This window comes from Lycium ferocissimum, chromosome 12 (assembly GCF_029784015.1).
Source record: "Lycium ferocissimum isolate CSIRO_LF1 chromosome 12, AGI_CSIRO_Lferr_CH_V1, whole genome shotgun sequence".
In the NCBI taxonomy this organism is placed as follows: domain Eukaryota; kingdom Viridiplantae; phylum Streptophyta; class Magnoliopsida; order Solanales; family Solanaceae; genus Lycium; species Lycium ferocissimum.
Window position 1 is genome coordinate 44432259 of NC_081353.1, and position 15521 is coordinate 44447779.

The window sequence follows — 15521 nt, forward strand, 5'->3', positions numbered from 1 at the left end:
TAGAATTTTGATATAATAGTCCATTGCCCGAGACTCGACTCAAAACTAGTCGAATGGAGTAGATAAGTTCCTTGTTAAAAAACTAACTAGTAAATAAACTAACAAGACCCTTAATTGGCATTGGAATAAATTCGATAGCCGATCGAGATATTTTGATGATCTTTTCTCTATCTAATGAATAGAGTCTGCTTTAAAATTGTTCACCTTGCACTCACCCTCGAAGTATATAATGTATTTGTTAAGAAATTTAATAAATACATACAAATATTAAACTTTGAACCCAAAAACTCAAACGATCGGTTAGCCGAATGGCATTTCAAACCTATAAAATTCAAATTTCGGATCCGTCTGTTTTCAAAGTCAACCATACTGTATAATAAACAAAGTCAACCATACTGTATTAAATAGCTAGGGCTGCTAAAAAAAAAAAGTGGTAGAAATAACGAGAAAAGAGACAAAAAGAACAAATAATTGTACGATCTCACTGTTCATAAGATGCTTCCATGTGGCAGCATGTACAGGGTAACAAAAAAAATTATTTCAAGAGTGTAAGTGGGAATATTAAAATTAATTAGCAATCTCTCTGCACATTCATATGTTGTTTCTCATTTTCTATGTAGCAGGTAACAAACTACTTGTTAAAAAGATATTGTGGATATATTCAAAGTGATCAAGAGATGGACTTATAATAAATAAGATGAAAACTTGTAGATCCAGCTGTTAATAGTTGTTAATAATTTTTTTACTCTTTGATTATCAATCAGACCAATTGAATTGGTCCTTTAGACAGCTCTTTACTACCAACTACTTCTCAAGAAATTTTACTATAAATACATAGGCCAATGAATCTCCAAAAGGCATCACTTCTCAACTGAATCCTTTCCTTCTTCCCCTAACTAGCCACATTTGGAAGGCTAGTGGTTGAATTTTCCAGCGAAATGAGGCTTCACAGTGGCGGCCCCGCCAAGGGTCGTCAATATTTACCACAAATCTTAGTGGCATTGGCCATATTGGCTGTTGCTAATGTAGTGTCGGCAGACCCTTATATATACTCTTCTCCACCACCTCCAACCTATGAGTACAAGTCGCCACCACCTCCTTCACCTTCTCCACCACCACCTTACGTGTACAAATCTCCACCTCCTCCCTCGCCGTCTCCCCCACCACCATATGTCTATAAATCACCTCCTCCTCCTTCTCCATCTCCACCACCACCCTATGTGTATAAGTCTCCACCACCTCCATCCCCGTCTCCACCACCACCGTATGTGTACAAATCCCCACCACCTCCATCGCCATCTCCACCACCACCATATGTATACAAATCCCCACCACCTCCATCCCCATCTCCACCTCCACCATATTACTATAAGTCTCCACCGCCACCATCACCTTCACCACCACCTCCATACTACTACAAGTCTCCACCGCCGCCTTCACCATCACCACCACCACCATACTATTACAAATCTCCACCACCACCCTCACCATCACCACCCCCACCATATTATTATAAGTCTCCACCACCACCTTCTCCTTCACCTCCTCCACCATACTACTATAAATCTCCACCACCTCCTTCACATTCTCCTCCACCACCATACTACTACAAGTCTCCACCTCCTCCATCACCATCACCACCACCCCCTTACTACTACAAGTCTCCACCACCGCCTGTTAAGTCACCGCCTCCCCCATACTATTACAGTTCTCCACCACCACCAGTGAAGTCTCCTCCTCCACCATATTACTACTCTTCACCACCACCACCAAAGAAGTCACCTCCCCCACCATATCACTACAGTTCCCCACCACCACCAGTTAAGTCACCTCCAACTCCATACTACTACAAGTCTCCACCACCACCACCAAAGAAGTCTTCTCCACCACCGTACTACTACAATTCACCACCACCACCAACTCATTACTATCCTCCACATCATCAATTCGTGGTCAAAGTTGTCGGCAAAGTCTATTGTTTTAGATGCTATGATTCGAAGCACCCAGAAATGTCTCACGGCAAGAAACACCTGAAAGGTACCATAGTCTTTACAGTTTATACTACACTCATATTCTTTATTTTCTTTTAAATTATCATCAAAAAATTATCTAACTATGAAAATTTATTTTCTTTTTATTTGGATCTTTGATCTATTTCTGTTTTCAAATGTGAAGTTAAAATTGAAATTTTAACACGGAATTTTATAAGGCAACAACTGTAGATATAAATATATAATAGTGACTAGAGAGTAAAATATATTGAGAATGGAAGTAGTTAGTTCTTGCTTGGAATGAAGTATTAATTTTGAGTGTGTTATGAAATTATGAATGTCCATTTCTCAAATATAATGCTCCTTCCACCATGTTAATGGTTCTTACTTTTTCTTCCACCATGTTAATGGCTCTCCCATTTTCTTCCACCTTTTCATATATTAAATACATATGTATTACTATAAATAGAGGGATAAATTTTCATATGAGATACACTTGTAACACATTTTGGAAGAATAGTAAAAATCTCTCCTCTTTTGTCATTCTATTTCTATGGTTTTCATCCATTAATATTGTGACTCTTTTAGCTTCATTTTATAACACGTTATCGGCACGAGACTCTAAGTTCAAGCAAATACTTTAAAGCCTCGAAGGTATTGATTTTCTATCTTTCTTTACTAATGGCAAATCTTACCAAACGTGAATTTGTAGCTTTAGATATATCCCAATACCTATATGTCTTGGATTCTTGACGCCGAAATTCACCTTAATGCGATGGGTCGGCGAGACACCATCAAAGATAAAAATGAGGCATCAAACCAAGACCGTGCCAACAATGATATTCCTTCGCCATCACCTTGATGAGGACTTGAAAATGGAATATCTCATCGTTAAAGATCCTCTTTTCGTGGAATAATTTAAAAGATAGATATGACCACCATACTTCCACAAGCAATTGGCTCCATTTAAGGCTACAAGATTTTAAATCTATTAAAGCATATAATTCCCATGTTTAAAATTATTTCTCGTTGAAATTATGTGGTGAAAATATCAACGATCATGATATGCTAGAGAAAACATTTTCCACTTTTCTCCACCGAGTATGCTCCTACCACAAGAAATATTACGATCTAATCGCACATCTTCTAGTGGGTAAAGGCATAATGAATTATTAATGAAAAATCATGAAAGCCGACACCAGTGCCTCCACCCCATTCCACGAAGTGAATGAGGCAAATTTTCGCCATTCTAGGCGTGGAAGAGGTCGTGGCCCCGTCATCGTGGTCATGATGGTCAAGGAAGAAATTTTAATCATGATTCTCGTCTTGCACCAAATAATACCCTTCACCACCAGCACCTAAAAGGAAGGATGAAAAGTATGAAACGGGCAAAAGAAAAATTCGGAAAATAAATGCTTAGATGTGGAGGAAAGGGCACCATCACGTACTTGTCGTACGCCAAAGCACCTAATTATGCTGTATCAAGCTTCTCTCATAAACAAATTTTATTTATAATGTTGAGCCCGTTCTAGATGTGGCGAAACTCCCCCAAGGAAAAATAGATCATTTGATCGGTGATGGATCCAAAAACTTAGATATTTCATACGTGTCGTTTGTATGTGCTTATGTTTCCATGAAGTGTGTGTAACGCTTTGTTTAAATAGTAATATATGTAATAAAATGTGTGTAATGCTTTACCTAATCATAATGTCTACTTCGATATTCACTTTATCTAATATTTCATTTTGAAGAATCTATGGAAATCCCTCAAATTTTATTTGGATCAATGACCAATCATGAAGATATTTGTGTGATTGATAGTGGAACAACACACCATATTCAAAGATATACTTTTCTCACTTGCGTAGAAAAAGGGGAAATATTAATACAATTTAAAATTCAAATTGATTGAAGAGCTAAAAGCTATATTTACGACTAAGGGACGAAACTTGTTATAGAGGATGCATTATTCTCTTCTAAATCCCCAAGAAACTTGTTAAGTTTCAAAGATATCATCTGGATATCATTTTTTTTTTCATTAAACGAAATAAATGATGAATATCTTGCCATTACAAAGAATGTCTCCGGCCGAAATATGTTTTGGAGAAATTGTCAACTTTGTCTTACATTATGCAAAAATTAGTACAATTGAAGCACACTCGATCGTAAACCGAAGTTTAATGATTCAAGTACTTTTTGCTTTGGCATGACCGAATAGGTCACCCTGGATCAATAATGATGAGACGAATTATTGAAAATTCAAATGGGCATCCACTTAAGAACTTAAGATTCTTGAAAGTGGTGAATTTTCATGTCTTTGCTTGTTATCGGGGTAAATTGATAGCTAAGTCATCACCAATGAAAGTTGACGTCGAATCTCCTTTTTTCTAGAGCGTATACATGGGGATATATGTGGACCTATTCACCCATCTTGTGGGTCATTCGGATATTTTATGGTTCTAATAGATGCGTCTTGAAGGTGGTCTCATTGCCTCATATCGTCTCGCAACTTTGGCGTTTGCGAAGTTATTGGCACAAATAATATAATTATCCTATTAAGGCTATACGTCTTGATAATCTTTGGAGAATTTACATCCCAAACTTTTGATGATTATTGTTTATCGATTGGGATAAAAGTTGAACATCCCGTAGCTCATGTTCATACCCAAAATGGCCTTAACGAGTCATTTATTAAGCGTTTGCAATTGATAGCAAGACCATTACTTATGAAAACACGGTTACCCACCAGTTTGGGGTCATGCTATCTTACATGTCCCTTATTCGTCGGACCGAGTCATTATAATAAATACTCCCCATCACAATTAGTATTTGGTCATGAACCAAATATTGCTCATCTCACGAATCTTTGGTTGTCTTGTATATGTTGAACGCACTAAGACCCCCAAAGAAGGTTAGGAATATATGTTGGGTTTGAATCACCTCTATTATTCGCTACCTTGAACCATTAACGGAGATTTATTCAATCGCACGATTTGCGATTGTCGATTTGATGAAACAAATTTCCCACAATTAGGGGGAGAGAGAAAGAAGAAACCAAAAAGAGAAATTGCGTGGAAAGTTTCATCACTATCTCATTTTGATCCACGTGCCCCTATATGTGAGCAGATCCAAAAGATCATCCACTAGCAAATCAAATGCCGGACGGATTTGCGATTTGAAAAGAATAACTAAGTCGCATATCCTCGCAGAATGTGCCTATTCGAATTGACGTTCCAAAGGGACAATATACTAGTGTCATAGCCTACGAATCTCATCCACGCACAGGCCATTGGGCTCCAAGGATAAAAATCCTAGAAAAAGAAATACAAACAATGATCGAATGACACAAAGGATCTCATGAAGAGGTTCAAGATCTGATTAATCCCTATTCAAGAAATCGGGGAGACTCCGCAAGTAAAGAACTATCATTAAGTTTTATCGCAGAAGGATGAGGACAATTTGAATCGTTCGAAAATTGTGGTGAATAGTGTTTTTGCATATAATGTTGCACTAAATATTATGAAAGGCGATGAGGATCGGGAACCTTAATCCGTCGAAGAATGTCGACGAAGATATGATTGGCCAAAATGGAAAGAAGCAATTCAATCGAAATTGAATTCACTTGCTAAACGTGAGGTTTTGGACTCTAACGCCTAATGGTGTAAAACCGATTGGCCACAAATGGGTCTTTGTACGGAAAAGAAATGAGAGAAATGAAATTGTACGATACAAAGCACGCCTTGTTGCACAAGGATTCTCTCAAAGACCGGCGTTGACTATGAAGAAACGTATTCACCGGTTATGGATGCTATAACATTTCGATACCTTATCGGTTTAAATTTTATATGAAACCACTTGAAATACATCGATGGATGTGGTTGCGGCTTATCTTTATGGCTCACTTGATAATGAAATTTATATGAAAATCCTCAAGGATATAAAATGCACCGAAGCATTTGGTTTAAAGTCTCGGGAAATGTATTCAATCGAGATTACACGGATCATTATATGGTTTAAAACAATCGGGGCGCATGTGGTATAATCGCTTAAGTGAGTACTTGATAAATGAAGGATATACAAATGATGCCATTTGTCCATGTGTTTTTATTAAGAAAACAAAATCGGGGTTCATTATACTTCTTTGTTTATGTTGATGACATAAATCTCATTGGAACTCCCGAGAAGAGCTCCAAAAGGCGATTGAATATTTGAAGGAAGAATTTGAGATGAAAGATCTAGGAAAGACAAAACTCTGTCTTGGTCAAATTGAACATTTCACAAAAGGATCTTTATCCATCAATCTGCATATATAGAGAAAGTTTTAAAACGGTTTTACATGGACAATGCGCATCCTTTAAGTACTCCATGATTGTTCGCTCACTTGAAGTGAGTAAAGATCCGTTCCGACCTCAAGAAGAAAATGAAGAGCTTCTTTGGTCTGAAGTACCATATCTTAGTGCAATTGGTGCACTTATGTATCTTGCTAACGCTACAAGACCCGACATAGCGTTCTCCCAATTTGCTAGCAAGATATAGCTCTTCTCCTACACGAAGACATTGGAACGGAGTTAAGCATATATTGCGATATTTGAAGGGAACTAGCGATATGGGTCCGTTTTATACTAACAAAGGTAGTACGGATCTTGTTGGTTATGCGGATACGTGTTATTTATACGATCCACATAAAGCTCGATCTCAAACGAAGGCTACACGGAGGTACTTGCTATATCATGGCGATCCACAAAGCAAAGTCCATTGTTGCTACTTCTTCGAATCATGCCGAGATAATAGCTATTCATGAAGCAAGTAGAGAATGTGTGTGGTTGAGATCGGTGATACATTCCATCGAGAGAAAGATGTGGCTTGAAATGTGATACAAAAAATACCCACATTAAGATTATATGAAGATAATCATATGCATAGCTCAATTAAAGGGAGGATTTATAAAAGGAGATAGAAGACGAAGCACATTTCACCAAAGTTATTTTTCACACATGATCTCCGGAAGAATGGTGATATTGATGTACAAATGCATTCGTTCAAGTGACAATCCAGACGAGATTTGTTCACCAAATCTTTGCCAACTTCAACTCTTGAGAAGATGATATTTAAGATTGGAATGCGAAGATCCGACATCCGAATCTTGGTCTTCGTCGGGGGAGTGAAAATACGCGTTGTACTCTTTTTCCCTTAATCAAGTTTTGTCCCATTGGGTTTTCTTGGTAAGGTTTTTAATGAGGCAACTCTCAAAGCGTATTACTAGATATGTGTACTCTATTTCCTTCATTGAGGCTTTTTCCCACAGGGTTTTTCCCAATAAGGTTTTTAACGATGCACATCATCTATGGACATCCAAGGGGGAGTGTTATGAAATTATGAATGTCCATTTCTCAAATATAATGCTCCTTCCACCATGTTAATGGTTCTTACTTTTTCTTCCACCATGTTAATGGCTCTCCCATTTTCTTCCACCTTTTCATATATTAAATACATATGTATTACTATAAATAGAGGGATAAATTTTCATATGAGATACACTTGTAACACATTTTGGAAGAATAGTAAAAATCTCTCCTCTTTTGTCATTCTATTTCTATGGTTTTCATCCATTAATATTGTGACTCTTTTAGCTTCATTTTATAACAGAGTGTGATTTATTCTCACATGGACTGAGAAAAGTCTGTGTTGGCGCACAAGTTGCTACATTAACTTGCAATTTATTTCTTTCATTAAAACACAAAAGTTAGAAAAATAAAATTTTATCACGTCATGAAAAGGTTTGTTTTATTTTATATATAATACATTGGAGTTTGTTCTCGCAAGAAATGGGGAAAACAAGGCTCGGAAATACCTAAATGATCATTTATTAATAGCTCAATTGTATTAGTGTTAATTAATGTAGTTTTTATTTCACATGGATTAGGTGCTGTTGTTGAAGTGACTTGCAAAGCTGGTGACAAGAAAATTGTGAGCTATGGTACCACTAAGATCAATGGCAAATTTAGCATCACAGTTAAAGGATTTGAATATCGCAAATACGGAGGAAAGGCTTGCAAGGCTAAACTTCACAATGCTCCAAAGGATTCAACATGTAACATTCCTACAAACCTTCATTGGGGAATAAAGGGTGCTAACCTGAAAGTAAAGTCAAAGAATCGTTATGAAGTTGTACTCTATGCAAAACCATTTGCTTATGGCTCTAAGACACCTTATGCGAAATGCCAAAAGCCCAAGCCTACACCTGCTCCATACTATTATAAATCTCCTCCACCTCCATCACCGACTTATGTTTATAAGTCACCACCTCCTCCATCACCGAAGTATGTGTACAAGTCACCACCTCCACCAACCCCGGCATACGTTTACAAATCTCCACCACCACCGACTAAGTCTCCATCGCCTGCTTATTATTACAAGTCTCCACCTCCACCATCACCAAAACCTGCACCCGTATACTATTATAAATCACCACCACCCCCATCACCATCGCCTCCACCTCCTTACTATTACAAATCTCCGCCACCACCAACTAAGTCTCCACCACCTCCTTATTACTACAAGTCTCCACCTCCACCATCACCAAAACCAGCACCTGTATACTATTATAAATCACCACCACCCCCGTCACCATCACCTCCACCTCCTTACTATTACAAGTCCCCGCCACCACCATCACCTTCTCCCCCACCTCCGTATTACTATAAGTCTCCTCCACCACCATCGTCGTCTCCTCCACCACCATACTATTATAAGTCCCCACCACCACCATCTCCATCTCCTCCACCACCTTACTATTACAAGTCTCCACCACCACCATCACCATCACCCCCACCACCTTACTACTACAAGTCCCCTCCTCCACCGTCTCCATCACCACCTCCACCCTACTACTACAAGTCTCCTCCACCACCATCACCATCTCCTCCACCTCCATACTACTACAAGTCTCCTCCTCCCCCGTCGCCTTCTCCCCCTCCACCGTACTACTACAAGTCACCACCACCACCATCGCCATCTCCCCCACCACCCTATTACTACAAGTCTCCACCACCACCATCGCCTTCTCCTCCACCACCCTACTATTACAAGTCTCCTCCTCCTCCATCGCCTTCTCCCCCTCCACCATACTATTACAAGTCACCACCACCACCATCCCCATCTCCTCCACCACCCTACTACTACAAGTCTCCACCACCACCATCGCCATCTCCACCACCACCATACTACTACAAGTCACCACCTCCTCCATCGCCATCTCCCCCTCCACCATACTACTACAAGTCACCACCACCTCCATCGCCATCTCCTCCACCACCCTATTACTACAAGTCTCCTCCTCCACCATCCCCATCACCACCACCACCCTATTACTATCACTCTCCACCTCCACCAGTAAAGTCTCCCCCTCCTCCCTATTACTACAACTCACCTCCTCCACCTGTGAAGTCACCTCCTCCACCAGTATATATTTACGCTTCGCCACCACCTCCAGTCCACTACTAAGAGCATTTAGGAGTTCAGACATTCTCCACAATCAATCAAGTGAGTAGCTATTTGAATTGTCATTCTTTTTTTTTTTTTTTTCATATGTGATCAGCTTTTTTGCTTCTTTTCTTAGAACTAAGCCTCTAATCTTCTATTTGTTGTTTGTTTTCAGATTTTAGTTTGAAACACAAAATAGATGATGGCTTCTGGAGGGAAAGATTCAAACGTCAATGGAACAAAGCAATTAATTTATGGAATAAGATATTCAATTTTTCAATTGAAGGATTGATTATTCGTGACATGGACCAGTTTGCTTCTACTTCTCTTTTGGCCTTCTTGCACATTGTTCTCTTAGTGCGTTCATCACATGAACTTATCTAAGCTTTGATGCTTCCTAGAGTTTGTTTCTTCGTAATTTATTGTTGTATTGAGGATATTGTGTCCTCATTTTATTCATTCCTGTTAATTATTGTATGTTGTTCTTATAATACTTTCGTGTACTCTAATTGTGCACAAATCAATAAGAAGATCAATTTCGTTATATTTACTTCTCTCTTTTTTTTTCGGCTAGCTATTTTCCTCTGCACACATGTTACAAACAAATTAGTCTTCTCCATACAAAATGAAAATGAAAATACCAACAATTATTTTAAGATCTCTAATAGTTTTAATGTAGGAGTTCAAGACCAATATAAGTAAAACATAGTTCTCGTGTAATTTGCACAATGCATTGAGTGCCTTTTTTGCTTTAAGAATGCAATAGGAAAAAATGTGTACGAATATATGTCTGTAAGATGCAAATTGTCACTGGATGAGCTTTGGGGGAGGGGGGCGCTAACTCTGTAGTATATTTTCAAGGAAACAAGTCCGGTTGCTAATATTTTGTCTAAATCACGGTTGAAATAATTGTTGACTAATTCTTCAAAATAATTCAGTTGCAGAAAATTAGTTAGTAGGTCTCTGTTTTTCTAGGATTAGTGTGTTTATCTTTTACTTAGTCAATGAGTTGTTTTCTTATTGTAGCGGACCATGTTTACCACTTTCCCCATGTTTTCCACTATTTTTTTGTTACTTTATTTTAGCTTTAGTAGTTACTAGTGTACTTTACTTGCCCACACTTCGTGTGATGTCGTAAAAAAAGAATTTAAATATGATTGAAATCATAAACTTATGTATACATTGAAAAAATTTATGGCAAACATGGTATGTTAAATATGAAAAAATCAATCTAAATTGATATATGTAAATTTGAATAAGAAAACCATATATAAAAATAAACATTATTTTAGTGGAGAAGAAAACTTCATAATAAGAGGAAATTCACATAACATAATAAAAAACTAAGTGATATATAAAATATTTGCTTCTAAAAGTATTAAATTTTTACTGCAATATATATGATGAGAAATTAAAGAAAGATTAAAAAAATGTTAAATAAAGAAATGAGTTTCAAAGAAAAATAATTTTCAAATTCTCTTCTCTAGTTAAACTAATCTTTTCAATCCAAATCAAAATTTTCAGATCAATTATTAGAATACATAATCATTTAGGATGAATTAATATTTCTAAATATAAGTATTGGGCAAGAAAAGCTTCACAGAAGTAACTAAATAAGCAAATTAACAACAACTACAACATACCCACTGTAATCTCCCAAACAAACACTAAAATAAATATACAAAAATGTCAAGAAAATGGTGAAATGAAGAAAGTTTTTACCTTGATATTATAGAGGAGATGATTAAAGTTGCTTTCACCTTTTTGAGCTTATAATGAAGCATTTGAAACTGAAACATCATGAGAAATTTATATTTAGACATTGTTATTTAAAGTAATAAGAAAAAAGTCAAAAATGAGAAAATTTGGCTAAAGATCAAAGAGTCATATCACCTTTTGTTATTTTTGTTATATATCTCTGCTCTTTTATAAACTTTCCTTAATCCGTTCCTAGGATGCAAACAATGGTTTTGTACCTGCTCCAAAAAGTAGATTATGAATAAGGCGATCTAACTAAAATAATTGATGAAGCTAATAATTTACAAATAATGAATTTAAATATATAACCAATAAACTCATCTGGTGACTATATATATATGTGTGTATATATATACCCACACAACAAATTAAGGAGTCTCATAATCATAATTTTCACAGCATCAAGACTACAAGTTCGGAAAAGTTATTTTGAATCATGACTTATATATTCACTTTTGAAATGAAAGTGAAATAGGATAATTTAATACAAATAAGATAATCTATTTAAACAATTAATACTCGATCATACATATACACAAAGAGAGCAAAAAAAAAAAAAAATTTGTAGAAGTTAGACGTTTAGGCCATAAGAAGAAAACTGTTAGGCTAAAGCATTGTAGTGACAAATGAATGAAAATTTTGAGGATATATATATATATATATACAACGGCTATAGAAGAAGATAAAAAAGCATGAACATTAATACGTACTAATTATTAAATTTAAATGGAGATTAAAATGATAGCACATGAACAGGAAATAAGCAAAAAACGGATGAATATGGAATAGACATTAACATGTATAAATTGTCAATTTAATTGGATAACATTAATGGTTGTGGTCTTTCTAAATATTTTCAAAACATAAAAGAAAAAAATCTTAAAAACAATAAAAAAAAAAAAGGTCAAAAAAGGAGAAAAAAGATAAATACATTTCTTGATCTTGTAGAGATGAGGCAAAGAATTAATCCTCCATTATCATTACATTCAAGAATATATTAAGAGCATTAATTTGCTTAAGGCATGGGAATCGTGCCCATTTCTTTTATTCCAATGAACCACCGTTAGGTACTATAGGACTAACAAACAGAGTTCACAATCAAATTCAAAAACAAAATCACGAGTAGACCTACGCACAACTCTCTAATTCCTTTGATCGGATGATAATCTGGGAACTAAAATGCACCTTAAAATGTAAATGGGCTTGTCTCATTTTCCTAAAATATGATTATTTCTGGTTCTGTAGAAGATCCATCCAACATTGTCTTATTTTCAAAGTAATCTTCACTTTGATTTCACTACTTACAAAAGGTTTGTGATGAGAGTTCTTAAAGCAGTTGATCGGATATGTTTGTAGTGAGTGTAATTGCCGATAAGTGGTGTAATGGTGACTGTTTGGAGTTCTTCCGAAAGCATTTCTATAGCGGTGTACCCGTTTTATCTATGTATTATTGTTCTTCAATTCTCTGTTTTGGAATTTGAATTATTGGGATAATGTGAGTACTTTGGCAGGGAAGTTGAGAGCCCACACAAGACTAGTTTTTTTGCCATGATGAAGAAGACTGTTCAATAAAATAAGTGGAGAACACAACGGGCCGCCCGGGGGGGGGGGGTGGTTGGGTTTATTTTTAGTTTAAATTGGGAGAAAAACATTCCACGTAGGCGCCACATCATATTACACTAAAAGTGGGAAGTCTCTAAGTTAAAAAGTTAAAAGTTGAATTACAAAAATGCCTATCAAATGTTGTATGATCATTTTGCCCTTAATCAAAAACTCTTCTATAAATTTATTATTAATATATCCAAAGTGCTTTAAAACTCACTTTTATTTTGTAGCAATTGCAGAACCCAAAAGTTGTAACCTATCTCTAAATATTCTATTGCATTTGTTTAATCTTTTGCTCTTTAATTCACTACCACTCCCCTATTTTATCCGTTACAATTCTTCAATTTATCTTTTCCTCCTTTTTTGTGTCTTCATTTTTTTCTCCTCCTAATGCTTTAGTTTCCCAAAAGTGATTTAAGTAGGTCTTTATGTCTTCCAAGTAAAGTCATATGATGCATGACAACCTAATAAAGTAAAGAAATATTTCAAAATCCTCCATCATGATAGTTCCCCCTCCTATAGTTCAAGGTGATCACTTATTTTTTCTTTACTTCTTAATATTTTTTTTTTTTTTTTGTTTTTGTTTTTGTTATCTTGAATTTTAATGATTTCCTTTATGTTCAGGGAAAGAAGAGTAGCAAGTAGAAGATTCAAGATTTCATTGAAGATTTCTCAAGATTTAATCTACTGATCAAGTTACTATTTTATTTGATTTTGCCTTTTAATATATTTTGAAACATAATATAAATTGATTGAAAGGTTTCACAAGAGTCTTAAAATTAAAGGTGTTATTTTATTTAATCTTTGCCTATTTTTTATATTTTTGAGATCTCCTGGACATTAGAAACTGTTGAAGAAGAGAAGCAGTCTGATTTAATTTCTTCCATGGCTGTCTTAATCAATTCAAGAAGAAAGAAAAGAAATAAAGAAGATGAAGTTATGGTTTTCAGACAAAAGGAATTGGGTTCGATTAAACCCAAGTAGCAACATTTGACTTCATCCAAAGCCAACACACGTGGAAGCCATCAAGCTCAATTAAAATTTCTTATGATGGATTCAATATGGGCCATTGGATGAACACAGTTGACAGCTATTAACAGCTATCAAGATGGCACGTGACTAGCATAGAAAAGGAATAAAATTAGTTAAGTTGTTTTTCTATTTTGCTTAGGATTAGTACAAGTGTACAACTAAGTGTATTTCTCATCAGTATTTTTATTTATTTTCTGTACAAAAATACTTGTATAAAGGTAGACATGAATGATCAATAAAAATACACGGAAAATTTTTTTTACATTCAGTCTCATAAATCCAACATGGTATCAGAGCAGTGACCTCGATCCATTTTTTTTTCAATCACTCAAAATTCAGACTATAGTTTTGTTCTTCACTTGAAGTATCATGACTGAGGAAACCACTCCAGTTGAGATAACTGCAGGTTCTCAAACCAGAAATACAGTCACCATCGACTCAACTCACCCATACTATCTTCATTCTTTAGATGGACCAGGGATGAACCTTGTCAATTGTGTGTTTGATGGAAAAGGTTTTCCAGGATGGAGAAGATCAGTCCTCATAGCCTTTTCAGCCAAGAAAAAACTTGGTTTCATCAATAGATGCTGCAAAATTCCAGATCTGGACTCCACTGATTATCCTTTGTGGAGTTGTTACAATTATATGGTCACTGCTTGGCTATTAAACTCATTATCCAAAGATATCAGGGATAGTGTGATCTATTCTAAAACAGCTAAAGAACTTTGGGACAGCTTGGAACTAAGGTTTGGTAAATCTAATGGAGCAAAGTTATTTCACCTACAAAAAGAACTCAATACTTCAGTTCAAGGAAATTCTGATATCTCGGGGTATTTCACAAAACTTAAAAGGTTGTGGGATGAACTAGATTCTTTAAATTCATACATTGTGTGCACTTGTCCTTGTACATGTGAAGGAAAAGCAAAAATGTCTAAATTCCTTCAAGATCAAAGGATGATTCATTTTCTAATGGGACTAAATGATGTTTATGCTCAGGCCAGGGGAAACATCTTAATGATGAACCCCTTGCCTGCAATGGATTATGCTTATTCACTATTGTTGCAGGATGAGAATCAAAGGGAGATTTATGTGAATGCACAGGTATTCTCAAAATCAGCTTCATTCATGGTCACAAATCAAGGAAAAATGAACCAGAAACCTACAAATCAGTACTACAGAAATGCAAATGGGCCTCAGAAAACAGGAATCTACCCACAGAGATTTGGAAACTCACAACAAAAGCACAAAGGAAAAAGGAGTAAATTCAACCCTAATGTGAGTTGTACTCATTGTTTTAAGATAGGACATGTCATTGATGGCTGTCACAGGCTGCATGGTTACCAGAGGATTTTGAATTTACCAAAGGGAAGAACTATCAGCCTTCAATAAAGGGAAATGCTGCAGTCACAAGGGAAGAAAATCATGAGTATACTGAATCTCACAATGCAGAAACAAGCAACAATCCCCCTCAACATTTCAAAGAAAGAACAAAGGACAGAACTAGCACAAATGTTCAAACAAATGAAGATGTCACAACCAGGAATTTCATCTGAAATCAATGCAAATGCTGTAGCAGGTACAATTCTCAAATACTCAGGCACATGTTTTTCAGTTTTTAATTCTAGCACCTGGATCATTGATTCAGGTGCCTCA

General features: G+C 36.1%; 2 protein-coding genes across 2 annotated transcripts; both read left to right on the forward strand.

Moving 5' to 3' along the window:
• Nucleotides 1–852: 852 nt before the first annotated feature.
• On the forward strand, nt 853–10019 carry LOC132040744 (extensin-2-like). The gene is made up of 3 exons (XM_059431414.1): nt 853–2037; nt 7915–9533; nt 9649–10019. Exons 1-2 carry the CDS (start codon nt 939–941, stop codon nt 9492–9494), a joined length of 2679 nt encoding a protein of 892 aa, XP_059287397.1. The 5' UTR covers nt 853–938; the 3' UTR covers nt 9495–9533; nt 9649–10019.
• A 4218-nt stretch (nt 10020–14237) lies between these two features.
• LOC132039355 (uncharacterized) lies at nt 14238–15257 on the forward strand. Its single transcript, XM_059429851.1, has one exon. It carries the CDS (start codon nt 14238–14240, stop codon nt 15255–15257), a length of 1020 nt encoding a protein of 339 aa, XP_059285834.1.
• Nucleotides 15258–15521: the final 264 nt, after the last annotated feature.

Bases quoted from the DNA above. Each gene is read 5' to 3' on its own strand.
- LOC132040744 (XM_059431414.1), top strand. From the start codon at position 939: ATGAGGCTTCACAGTGGCGGCCCCGCCAAGGGTCGTCAATATTTACCA. The intron at 2,038-7,914 runs GTACCATAGTCT...CACATGGATTAG, and splicing joins CGGCAAGAAACACCTGAAAG to GTGCTGTTGTTGAAGTGACT.
- LOC132039355 (XM_059429851.1), top strand. From the start codon at position 14,238: ATGACTGAGGAAACCACTCCAGTTGAGATAACTGCAGGTTCTCAAACC.